Source organism: Lithobates pipiens, unplaced genomic scaffold, assembly GCF_037356315.1.
Source record: "Lithobates pipiens isolate NorthernLeopardFrog02 unplaced genomic scaffold, aLitPip1_a1.2 Scaffold_30, whole genome shotgun sequence".
Lineage (NCBI taxonomy): Eukaryota > Metazoa > Chordata > Amphibia > Anura > Ranidae > Lithobates > Lithobates pipiens.
In genome coordinates this window covers 180,031,210-180,044,737 of record NW_027507791.1, presented here as the reverse complement: position 1 = coordinate 180,044,737, position 13,528 = coordinate 180,031,210, and the positions used below count along the sequence as shown (strand labels likewise).

The following is a 13,528-nucleotide window of genomic DNA, read 5'->3' as shown; positions in this document are numbered from 1 at the left end:
GTCTGTTCTCTTTTCGCTTGATGTGTGTTTCTTGGTTCATGGTTTTGGGGGGGGTTGCGGAGGAGGCCGGTGCTCATTCATCCCTCCACCGTCGCATGGGGGTTCAGTGCTTGGTAGCACCCCATTTTTAGGGGTGGAACCAAACTCTCTTAGCTCAGTTATCGCCGGGGTACCCCTTTCCCGGCCTCAGCTGGGGGGGCAGTATTCAGTGGGTTATTCCCCACTCTGTTCAAACCTCTTACATCCACCAGTGCAGCGCATGTTTCGTGCAGGATTCTTCAACCCAGTGCATGAAGTTTCTCTATGCGCTCTTATTTGTTAGTCAGGATGGTGGGGTTCATAGCCCGTTAGGCTTGCACTGAGGTCTCATCTGCGGCTCCTGTTCTTCTCAGTGCGCCTTCAGGTGTTGTTGGAATTTCTCACAGTGGCTTGTAGAACTGGGGGCAGTGTGGTCTCGCATTATCAATCTGGCCATTGGTTCTTATCCAGAGTTTGCAGTGGGCTTCTCACAAGGCGGGATGGTCTCATAGGTTCATGTTTATGGCTTTCGCTAGGTATTGCATCAGCAATTTGGCCTCATCTGCCAATTCCATGAAGTTTCTAGCAGGTGACCAGTTTTCAGGACCTACAAACTCCTGTCAAGCTGTCCATTTTTGCGGCTCACCCTCTCTAACCATTAAGGGAGGAGAGTCAGGGATGTTTCTCTTTGGCACGGCTACCAGTTACCGGACAGGTTTTCGTGGTGTTTCAGACTTCCTGTCTCCTTCCCTTGGCAGTTCCCAGTTAGTGCTCTAGGCAGTTTCTCTCTTACCACTTACCCATCTATACCAATGAGGGGGATGTTGTAAGCTAGGGGTTTGTGGTCATATTTCGGTACCTTAGCCTTGGTGTCGGGCATGTAAGTTGGCCTTCTCTGCATCATTCCGTGGGTCTACGCTTTCTCCATCCTCTCACTACCAACAGTTGTTCTCACGCCCAGGTTACTTGCCAAACCTGGCTGGAATCCAAACCCCCTTTTCTGGTTATTCATCTGGTTCCTGGGCAATTTTGGTAGGTCTCGCAGGGGGTCCTTTCTTTACATCAGGTTCATGGGGCGCTGGAGATCCTCCATGTTAGCAGCTACATACGTAACCCCCTTTCCTGTAGTGAGCCGGGCATTGGCATTTTCCGGACTAAACGATTGTTGCGGGTCTTCTTTGTAGCTTTCACATCACACCTACTTTGTGTCTTTTTGCCCTCTTTTAGGCATACTGTCCAGCCAGGCCAAGGCACACCTCAGGCCCTGGTTGTTGGGGTTATCGTATTTCCGTATGAAGACTCTGACTGCAAGTTGGAAGGCTGGCCGCAGGCTAGCCTGAATTTGTAGGAGGAGTCAGAGGGCTTTAAATCCCTCCTCCTCCTCCATCAGAGCCTTCGTCGGCTCATTTCTGGGTTCCCACCCACCCGTTCCCCCATATTTTCATCATTTTATTTACATTTCATACATTCATTCAGGGTATGCCCTCTTTTAGGCATACTGTCCAGCCAGGCCAAGGCACACCTCAGGCCCTGGTAGTTGGGGTTATCGTATTTCCGTATGAAGACTCTGACTACAACTGCAGTAATCACAGTTGGTGTACTGTGTACTCTGCACAGTGTGCACATAAAGCTACACCAATTGCTGGTGTTCTCATACTAATAATACTACAGGCAGGCAGTTGATTCTGCTAGCTGTAGTATAATCAGTATATACGTCCCAGATTTGTGCAGCTACTTCTCCCTGCAGGCCATTATTATGTCTGGAGGTCCAATAAGGAGAGGCAGACAGTAATGAGCCAATAAAAGAGAGCAAGCAGGCTTTGTGTCTAGAGGCAACAGTGCTGATCGTGGACATGGTGCATCCTCATCAACACGTGGCCATGGGACACGCTTGTCCTTTTTTCATCAGCTGGCCGTGTTGAGCCGCAACATGCCAAAGACTTGGTAGAGTGGATGACCAAGCCGTTCTCATTCTCCTCATCATCTCCCACCCAGGCACAGGGTACTTTGTCTGGCAAAGCAGCTGCCAAAGCAGCCTCTTCCCTCGTCTCAATGGCATCTTCCCTAGCCCCACCATGTCCTCCTGAGGAGTCCCTCGAACTGTTTGAACACAGTGTTGGGTACATGCTCCAGGATGATGCCCAGCGTTTTGAAGGCTCTGATGATGATACCCAGCTAGAGGAAGGCAGTAACGTAAGCCTAGAGAGAGGGGGTGCCCAAGAAGGACAGCAATCTGGCAGTCATGTTCCCCCAGCTGCAGCATACTGCCAGGTTTGCTCCAGTGAAGAGGAGGGAGGGGATGATGAGGTCACTGACTCCACGTGGGTGCCTCATAGGAGAGAGGAGGAGGAGGCACATTTCCAACGAGGCAGGATGCCCTCCAGGGGCCATCTTCAGGGCAGCACAATGACTGCATCACACTACAGAGCTCTGCATGTGCAGGGCGCTGCCTCTGCGCGTTATTCCAAAAGTTCTTTGGTGTGAGCCTTTTTTTGCGAGGAGTGCATCAGATCGCACCGCTGCTATTTGCAACATATGTCTCAAGCGTATCTCACGTGACCAAAACATCAGCCGCTTGGGCACCACATACTTGACCAGACATATGTCGACCTGCCATGCAGTTCCTTGGCAAGCATACCTAAAAGACCCACACCAAAGAACAAAGCGGACCTCTCCTTGCTCCTCATCAGTTGAGATCTCCAACCCCACTATACCTTCAGTCCTCTCTGAAACCTGCACTGAGAGGAATGAAGGTGCAGAATTAGGTGTGTCACAGCCAAGTACTTGCGCGCAATCTGCTATCGGTACATCAACGTCTGATTGTACCAGGCAAATTTCCCTACCCCAGCTGCTGCACCCCCAATAGAAGTTCACTCACAGCCATCCACATGCCTGGTGGTTGAATGCTAGCTTGGCTAAATTGCTAAAACTTCAACTTCTGCCTTTTCATTTGGTAGACTCGACCCCCTTCCGTGAGTTTGTGCAATGTGCGGTTCCTCAGTGGCAGGTTCCCAAACGCCACTTTTTCACATGGAAGGTGATTCAGTCTCTCTACCGGCATGTGGAAGGCAATCTCTTGGCCTTGAATATAAAGGGGTGGGTCCTGCGCAAATCGTGCCACTCAAATAAAATACACAAATTCAAAATAATATAAATATGTGCATACATACAATGCCGTGAAAAAAAATATAGTCCAAAAAACAGCACGCATAAAAATATATAAAAAATATATAAAAAAATGGAAAAAAGGTTTAATGATAGAACAATAATAAAATGTCCGCTACTCAAGGCTCCCAGAACTCTCACCTTTAAACGAAGTGAATAAGCAAATCAAACAAACTCCAGGATTCTCTTATTTCATTCATAAATAATAAATAATAGCCATCAGGAAATCCAAAGGAGGGATGCAATGATACAATTCCGCCACTAGAGGGCCAGTCCCAGCTTCCAGAACAGGTGAAATGGATCTTCACTTCTATTTCACAGTGTATGGCTCAAAATAAGAGAGAGGAGGGGGAGAGAGAGAAACAGGAGACTTCCATAGTGTAGTAGTTTAAAAAACGGCAGGTAGATTTATTAAAAAGCAGTAAAGACTCTCACATTTTAATTGCAAAAACAAGCACAATCAGGAAGAGGGTATAATGACAACTTCCTCCCGCCTTACTCTACTTCCGGTTCGTCCTCTGGCCAATCCCTACGCGTTACGTCATGTGACTTCTTCATGGGGATCCCCATGAAGAAGTCACATGACGTAACGCGTAGGGATTGGCCAGAGGACGAACCGGAAGTAGAGTAAGGCGGGAGGAAGTTGTCATTATACCCTCTTCCTGATTGTGCTTGTTTTTGCAATTAAAATGTGAGAGTCTTTACTGCTTTTTAATAAATCTACCTGCCGTTTTTTAAACTACTACACTATGGAAGTCTCCTGTTTCTCTCTCTCCCCCTCCTCTCTCTTATTTTGAGCCATACACTGTGAAATAGAAGTGAAGATCCATTTCACCTGTTCTGGAAGCTGGGACTGGCCCTCTAGTGGCGGAATTGTATCATTGCATCCCTCCTTTGGATTTCCTGATGGCTATTATTTATTATTTATGAATGAAATAAGAGAATCCTGGAGTTTGTTTGATTTGCTTATTCACTTCGTTTAAAGGTGAGAGTTCTGGGAGCCTTGAGTAGCGGACATTTTATTATTGTTCTATCATTAAACCTTTTTTCCATTTTTTTATATATTTTTTATATATTTTTATGCGTGCTGTTTTTTGGACTATATTTTTTTTCACGGCATTGTATGTATGCACATATTTATATTATTTTGAATTTGTGTATTTTATTTGAGTGGCACGATTTGCGCAGGACCCACCCCTTTATATTCATTATTTGATAGTTTGTGCTCACTATTTTGTCCTGCTGCATTTTTTAGTTAGCATTTGCACTTTATATCACTCAGGCTCTTTTTCACAGCATCTGTGTTTCATTATATCTGATTTTGGATTTTGTTCCACTTTAGTCACTTATTACCACTTAGCGGCGCGAAGGCTGACCACTTTTATTTTAATCTCTTGGCCTTGCTGGACAGGGCGGTCAGCGGTAATGTGCATATTACCGATGTTATTACCTATCTTTCATGGTGCATTGGGTGACTCTGCTGGCAGCTGGGAAGGATGCAGGACAAGGTGCATTAGTGTTGGAGGTTGTTCCGCCACCATGCCTCCAAAATGCTACCACTGGTGATTCTGACACACCTCTCTCCTCCATCCCCCCCTCTTCTTCTTCCTCCATGGCCTCTTCCTGTGCTTTGTCCTCGGAACCAGCGGTGCTCCGTAGGCATTCAAGGGGCTACGCAAGTATGCAGGCAAAAATATGCCATGCCGTGCTTGCGCTGGTGTGCTTGCGGGACAGCAGCCACACTGGGGCAGAGATTCTGTCAGCTCTGCAGGGGTGTGAATTTGGTGGTGCAGCGGTTCTTGGGCAGGTACCTGGGCATACAGGATGTCTGCAGGCAGGCCAGGAAAGTCTGTGTGCATTTCCGCTGATCATTTAATGTCAGTGCTCGGCTGGCTGACCTCCAAAAGGAATTAAACTTGCCCAAGAACCGCCTAATCTGTGACATGCCCAACAGGTGGAACTCAACATTGGCCATGCTGCAGCGACTGCACATGCAGCAGAGGGCCATCAATGAGTACCTGTGTGACTAGGGCACCAGGACAGGGTCAGGGGAGCTTGTTTTTTTTCCCCACGGCAGTGGGCCATGATCAGGGATACATGCACTGTCCTGTCACCATTTTCTGGAGGCCAGGAGGATGGTGAGCAGTGACAGTGCATGTATCAGTGACACTGTCCCTCTTGTCCACCTGTTGGAGCACACACTGCCGGACCGAATGCCTCAGCTAACCTACGCTGCATGGCCTCCCTGATCCTGCAAAGCCTGCGGAATTATCCTTGTATTCATCGGATCAAGGAGATTGATTATTACTGGCTGGCAACCCTCCTTGATCCACGTTACAAGGATAAGGTTGCGGACCTTATCTTGTCATCGCAGAGGGAGCAGAGGATAAAACATCTTCGGGAGGCCTTGCAGAAAGGTCTATGCTTTCCCAGAGACTGGGAGGTTACAAATTCCTGGTCCGGAATAATGTGTTGCTGAGGCTTCGGTCAGTCACAGAAGGAGCGGTGGAGAAGGTGACCGTCTGTGTTCAGACAATTTTTTAGTCCGCAGCCCCAAGGTATGGGGTTCCCCAAGGTTCCAGCAACCATTGCCAGGATAAGATTTACATTTTGCAGGAATACCTAGGGGCAAGATCAGACTTGGACACCTTTCCCACCAAAAATCTTCTGGGTTACTGGGTCTTGAGGATGGATCACTGGCCAGAGCTTGCACAGTATGCAATTGAGCTACTGGCCTGTCCTGCATCCAGCGTTCTTTCGGAATGCACATTCAGTTCTGCTGGAGGCTTTGTAACTGATCACAGGGTGCACCTGTCCACCGACTCGGTTGATCGACTGACCTTCATAAAAATGAATCAGTCTTGGATCACCACCAGCTACCAAGCACCTGATGCTGATGTAACCAAATCATTTTTTTTTTAAATGTCATATACCTTCAAGACTGCCTATGCTGATGCTGATTGACTATCCTGTTATGCTGAGTGACTATACTCTTCCTCCTCAATGATCATGCTGATAGCTTGTAAGAAAATTTTTGGTTCTGGCCACTGCCACCAGTGGCTAAAGCCCAATTTTTGATGCCATATTTTGCAGGAGGGTTCATTGCTGTGCTCAACTACAATATCTGTGAGTGGTTGCAGTGTTGTGGCACCAGCACCAGTGCCTAAGGCCCAATATTTTAGCCCCTGTTTAACAGGGGCGTGTAATTACAATTTTTGATGCAATACTTTGCAGCAGGGCTCATTCCTGCGCTCCAACTGGAGTATCTGTGAGCGGTTGCAGTGTTGTGGCACCAGCACCAGTGGCTAAGGCCCAATTTTTCAGCCCCTGTTTAAAAGGGGCGTGTAATTACAATGTTTGATGCAATACTTTGCAGCAGGGCTCATTCCTGCACTCCAACTAGAGTTTCTGTGAGGTGTTGCAGTGTTGTGGCACCAGTGCCTAAGGCCCAATTTTTATGCCCCTGTTTAACAGGGACATGTAATTACAATTCTTGATCTAATATTTCACAGCGGGGCTCATTCCTGCGCCCACCAAGCATAACTGTGAGGGCTTACAGTGTTGTGGCAACACCCACCACCACCAAAGGCCCAATTTTTCTGCCCCTGTTCAATAGGTGCATATAATTTCAATTCTTGATATAATGTTTCACAGCAGGGACCGTTCCAGCGCCCACCAAGAGTAACTGTGAGGACTTACATTGTTGTGGCACCAGCACCACCACCACCAAAGGCCAATTTGTCTACCACTGTTCAACAATGGCATGTAATTACAATTCTTGATATAATAGTTCACAGCAGGGAATTCCAGCGCCCACTTATGCCACGTACACATGATCAGACTATCCGGCGGACTTAGTCTGGTGGACAAACCGCCGAAAAGTCCACCGGACTTTCCAAACGAGCGGACCTGCCCACAAACAACCAGACTTTTGAAATGAACGGACTTACCCACACACGGAGGAAAGTCCATTCATTTTGAACGCGGCTCCAGGTAGCCGGGCCTAGTGAAGGAAGTCAATGTCGCCGCCTACGGTGGCGAGATTGACACGTCGTTGGCCCCGTCACCTGGTATGGACTTAAAGGGGAAGCCCTAAACCAAAAAATGCCATGGGGGTCCCCCCAAAGTCCATATCAGACTCTTATCCGAGCACGCAGCCCGGCCGGTCAGGAAAGGGGGTGGGGACGAGGGAGCCCTCAACATGGGGGGTGCTTTGGGGAAGGGGGGTGCACAGCCCCCCCACCCCAAAGCACCTTGTCCCCATGTTGATGAGGACAAGGGCCTCTTTCCGGCAACCCTGGCCGTTGGTTGTCGGGGTCTGCAGGCGGGGGGCTTATCGTAATCTGGGAGCCCTTTTAATAAGGGGGCCCCCAGATACCGGCCCCCCATGCTATGTGAATGAGTATGGGGTACAATGTACCCCCTACCCATTCACCTAGTGAAAAAAATGTAAAAAAAAAACACACAAGGGTTTAAACTAATTTATTGCACAGCTCCGGGGTCTTCTTCCATCTTGGGGGGTCTTCTCACCGGACTCCTCCACTATCTTCTGCTAGCTCTTTTACTAGTGGAGGAGCCCGGCTTTCTTCTTCGTCGCCGCCCGGGGTTCTTTTTCCGACTTCGGGGGTCTCGTCCCCCTCTTCGGGGGTCTTGTCCCCCTCTTTTGTTCTTCTTGCTGGGCCTCCACTTTCTTCCTTTAGCTCTTTTACTAGCGGTGGCCCGGTCTTCTGTCGCCGCCGCCTCTTCTTTCCGACTTCGGGGGTCTTCGGTTCTTCTTGCCAGGCCTCTGCGCCTTCTTCCAGCTCTTTTACTAGTGGTGGCCCGGTCTTCTATCGCCACCGCCACCTTCTCTTCTTCTTGTTCTTCTTCTTCCTTGAGATGTTGATTCAACGCTCTCTCTGGCCGCAATGACAGGGACGCGGTGTGCGGTGACTTTAAAGGGGGCTCCCGGATTCCGCCCGCAGACCCCGACAACCAATGGCCAGGGTTGTCGGGAAGAGGCCCTTGTCCTTATCAACATGGGGACAAGGTGCTTTGGGGTGGAGGGCCGTGAGCCACCCCTTCCCCAACGCACCCCCCCATGTTGAGGGCTCGCTCATCCCCATCCCCTTTCCTGACCGGCAGGGCTGCGTGCTCGGATAAGTGTCTGATATGGACATTGGGGGGACCCCCACGCCATTTTTTTGGCATAGGGCTTCCCCTTTAAGTCCATACCAGGTGACGGGGCCAGCAACGTGTCAATCATTGACTTCCTTCACTAGTCCGGTTACCTGGAGCTGTGTTCAAAATGAACAGACTTTCCTCCGTGTGCGGGAAAGTCTGTTCATTTCAAAAGTAAGGCAGCCTAGCACACATGGCTGGATTGTCCACCGGACTTGCAGTCCACCGGACAATTTTTGAGTCAAAACTACTTTCTAAGTCCGCTGGACTTTTGGGGAAAAAAAGTCCGCCGGAGCCCACACAGGGGCCGATAGTCTGATTGTGTATACGCGGCATTAGAGTAACTGGGATGGCTTACAGTGTTGTGGCAACACCAACACCTTAGGCCCAAATTTCTGCAGAGCATATAGGGCAGGCCCCTACTTTCCAACATCCAACTTACAAACGTCTCCTACTTGCAAACGGAAGGAGACAACAGGAAGTGAGATGAAATCTACCCCTAGGATGGGAAATTCTCTCCTGTAATAGTTGATATGGGAAAAACGTGTCTCCTCTCCACTGATGCTTTATCACTAATCCTTGTTTCACTAAAAACCCCAAACTTTCAAAAAAACATTTGTCATTGGGACAGAAAGTGAGGTGAAATCTTCTGAAGAGATGCACAGACAGCAAAAAAAATGTTACAGGGGTGATAACCCTTCCCTATATTTTCTAAAAAGTTTAACATAGATTGTTTGACTGGAGCTACACTTTAAAAATGTACCAGTACAAAATTACAAACAGATTCTACTTAACAACAAACCTACAGTCCCTGTCTTGTTTTTACCACCTGTATACTGCTATTCAGAGTATATAGGGCCTGGGGGCCCCACTTTTCCTTTTTTTGGGTGCAGGGTTCCCCTTAATATCCATACAAGACCCAAAGGGCCTGGTAATGGACTGGGGGGTACCCATCCCGTTTGTCTCACTGATTTTCATCCATATTGCCGGGACCAGACATTACATTAAAGCCGCAAGCAGTTTTAAATGACTTTTATTCCTTTAAAAATGTAATTTTGTGCAGGGACTGTTCTAAGCATGGGAAACATGTGCCACTACAAGCATGAAGGAGAAGGCATCTCACTGCTCCAGGAGCACACATGCAGGCAGTAAACTGTCTCTTCGGCTGGGAAGCCACAGATGCTGGCTATTACCACTAGCAACAGATGAAAAACTAATTCTGGACTGCCGCACTCTTCAGAAGACCACTTTCTTTTATTGGAAAATCACATCACAGCTCAACAAACACAGCGAACAAGGAAAAATTGCTGACGTTTCGCACTAGCTGTAGTGCTTATTCATAGAAAACAATCACAGCACAAAAAGTTTATTAAGTACCATCTCTAATTGAATAATTGAAATGATTGGTTAAGTGATTAAAATAATCAAATATAAATTCCAGCAGCAGCCTAAATAAAACTTCTCCATAATTGCTGTTCTTTTTTTTAAGTCACAGGCGGTCTTCCTTCTGCGTCACCACTGTTTTTCTATATAAGGTATAATAAAATGATTTATAGTGCCCCAAAAACAAAAGCACCATATTTCCATCCCACACTCTATAATAAAAGGTTATACAAATTGCCCCAAAAAATCCCCATCATGTCCAAAAGGCCAACAAGGAGAGCAGACGCTCAAAGGCCACTAAAAGATGGCAAGCAGCCTCTGTGTCCACAGTGAAAAGTGGTGGCCCTCTGCAGGTGGGGCACATTTGTTCTTTTTTTCCTGTGCTGGTCGCGTTATTGAGCCACAACATGCAGCATAGTTGGTGGAGTGGATAACTAAGCTGTCCTCATCCTCCTCATGCTCTATCACCCAGGCGCATACTAGTTTGCTTTCCACCGCAGCTGCCAAAGTGGCCTATTGCACCGGCTCCTTGTCCACAGCTACTCCTTCCATAGCCCCACCATCATGCATGGGGGAGTCACCTGAATTTTAAGATTATAGTGTCAGTTACATACTGCTGCATAGAAATTTGAATGTTCCGATGTTAGTTCCCAGGTTGAGGAAGGGAGTAACGTGAGCCTAGAGAGAGAGGGTGCCAATAACGGACAAGAAACTAGCAGTCATGTTCCCCCAGCTGCAGCATACTGCCATTTTTTCTCCAGTGACAAGAGGGGAGGGGATGATGAGGTCACTCACTTTACTTGGGTGCCTGATAGAAGAGAGGAGGAAAGTGAGGAGGAGCAGGCACAATTCCAATGAGGCAGAATGTCCTCCAGGGGTCGGTTTAAGGGCAGCTACCCCATTAATTTACAGCACAGAGCTCCACAGGTGTAGGCTTCTGACTCCCCGCTGACTTACACACGTTCATTGGTGTGGGTTTTTTTCAACACATGTGTAGCAGACTGTAGCATTGCTGTTTGCAATCTCGGTCTGAAGTGGATCAAGTGTGGCCAGAACACCAGCCGCTTGGGCACCACATGCTTGACAAGATATATGACAACCTGCCATGCAGTCTATTGGCAACAGCACCTGAAAGAACAACATCATAAAGATATACAGCCTATCCCTTGCTCCTCATCTGGGATCTCTACCCCTACTATACTTCAAGTCTTCTCAAAAACCTACACTGAGAGGAATTATGGTATAGCAATGGGTGTCACAGGTACTTGCACCCAATCTGCTAGCAGTACACAACCTATTGATTTCGCTACCCCAGTTGCTGAACCGTAAAAAGAAAATTCCTTCCCATCCCACCCAGCCATCCATATTCTCAGCTTTATGGATGATCCGAACACCCCCATCTGGGTTCAGTTCGCAAAAAAAATGCGATCAGGCAAAAAATTTGTATGAACAAGCGATCACTGTTAAAGTCTATGGGACACGAACATGAAAAATCAAGAGTGCTCATTTTAAAAGCTTATATGTAAGTTATTGCCATAGAAAGTGTACTGGAACCTGGGGCGATTTTTTAGGAGCAGTGATTTTAATAATGCTTAAAGTGAAACAGTAAAAATTAAATATTCCTTTAAATATCAGGGCTGGGGGTTGTGCTTAGTAAGCCTGTAAAGCAGCACATCTTTCCCATGTTTAGAGCAATACCACAGCAAAGGTTCTCCCAAAATCAAATCACCCAAACCTAACATGTTTTTTTTTTCAGTAGAGCCATTTTCTTTTCAACATGTGACAGTCAGTTACTTTGGGTTGCTCATTTTCTTCACTTCCTGTGCCCTTTTTACCTCTGACAAAGCTCTATTTGAAGCGTGAAATGGGTTAGGTTTGGGTAATTTGATTTTGGGTGCACCTATTGACTTCATATTTATGTAGGTTCACATGATTGGATTTTTGTCCTGACACATTCTTTCCCCCCTCCCCACCATTTTTATATTTTGTAGGGTGAGATATGCCTTGTGTCAATGCAGTCTTGATTAAGAGAGAAACATTTTTGTGTATATGGTTATATATGGGGATCGTCCATCAGTGGTTACTTTTGTATACATGGATGAGTGTATCTGTATTGCATATCTGAGAGATGGACATCACCTTACAGGCATATTTTTGGTCATACACATACCTTTTATTTATTATAATAAACGTTTTAGGCAAGTGGCATTTGGTGCGCAGGGCAGCACACCCTCGTCTAGTATATAGCTATGTTTTAATGGGGTAAATTGAGGAATTCATTGTAAATATAATCTCAGTGCCTGTGTCACACTATCACTTCTACTGTTATTTGGGATGGTTAAGTGACTCAATTGTAAAATAAATCTTAATTTATTTTTCTAGTTTCATAGTCCATACTTTCACAAAATGTTATTGTGCTTAAAGAATATTTGCATAGGGCCGATCGTTTCTGAACTAATTCATTGGTCAGCTTAATTATTTTTAATTTATTTTATATTGGAGGCACTGTTATACATTGATCGATTAAACAACTGATATAGCTGACTTAATTAATCCTAGACAAAAAGCCATTCCAATCCAAAATAATAAAAAAAAAGTACATTAATGTCTCAATGTGACATAATACACTCTATGCATATATAAAGAATGTCCTTACATCATTCAAGTGCTAAAAAATAAACCGTTCAAAAAGTGTACAGGAAAATAATCCATGCTATGAATGTGAAGAAATACAAAAAGTGGAGTTGATTTAATAGAAATTCCACTACCGAAAATCATGCAGAGCTTTCTGTGGTACCCAATACCCCGTTTCTTCACATGTGATGTCTTCCTGGGGCACCAGAGGTTTTTCTGTCTGCCTGTTTGACCATTCTAGGACTAGATGATCCTCACCATCTGGTACGTGTCCCTGATTAAAGGGTGTTGGGTACAACAGAAGGCTCTGCATGATTTTTGGTGGTTGAATTAATATCAAATCAGCTACACTTTGGATTTCTTCACATTCATCACATGGATTCATTCCCTGTACACTTTTTGAACTGTTTCTTTTTTAGCACTTGAATGATATATGGAGTGTATTATGTCACATTGAGACATTAATGTACATTTTTTTTTATTATTTTGGATTAATGTGGCTTTTTGTTTAGTATACGCTTTGTTATGTTAATATCACATGGTATTTACTGCCATTCACTACACATTTATTTTATTTTTTTATTTAGCACGGTATGCCATTTAGAATTGACTCAATTAATCATTTAAACATTCTGGCAAAGGAGAATAAATCACAGTGTTAGAAATATTCCACTGACTACCAATGCCCTGGCCGTCAAATACTCTCTCTTGCATTGCTAGCCAGTGTAGGTGAGAGATCAATTTACTGCTGCTTTCTGCCCAGGGAACCTAAAACAACCTCAGGAGGAACCCTGGCTGAAAAAGGCTGATGTAAAGAATAGTTAAATGTATTCCTGGGAGAGAAATTCATTGTCTTTTGATGACATTCTTCACTTATTCTACAGTTTGAATAATTGTTACCTGATGGGCAATTACTGTTACCAACTGGCATCTGGAATAAGAAATAACCAGGCACTGAGGACACTGAGCCTATCTGATAACAATCTGGAAGGTCCTCCTTTCATTGATATGATGGAAGCTCTGCCAACAAGCCGGATAGAGGAACTACAGTGAGTATAATAGGACTGACTTAAACTACGATATTCTGGGATGCTTTGACATTCAAGCCGCATAAAGAATTGTATGATCATACTGATCTCCTTTAAATAGCCAAGCTGAGAAAGTTTTC

At 45.8% G+C, this 13,528-nt stretch overlaps 1 protein-coding gene across 1 annotated transcript in view; it reads left to right on the top strand.

Annotated features, from left to right (window-relative positions):
- LOC143943369 (NACHT, LRR and PYD domains-containing protein 3-like) overlaps positions 1 to 13,528 on the top strand; it is a 197,644-nt gene that overhangs the window by 144,618 nt on the left and 39,498 nt on the right. The window contains exon 10 of the mRNA XM_077465099.1: positions 13,245 to 13,409. Within this exon, the coding sequence (XP_077321225.1) occupies positions 13,245 to 13,409 (165 nt within the window). The remainder of the gene's footprint in view (positions 1 to 13,244; positions 13,410 to 13,528) is intronic.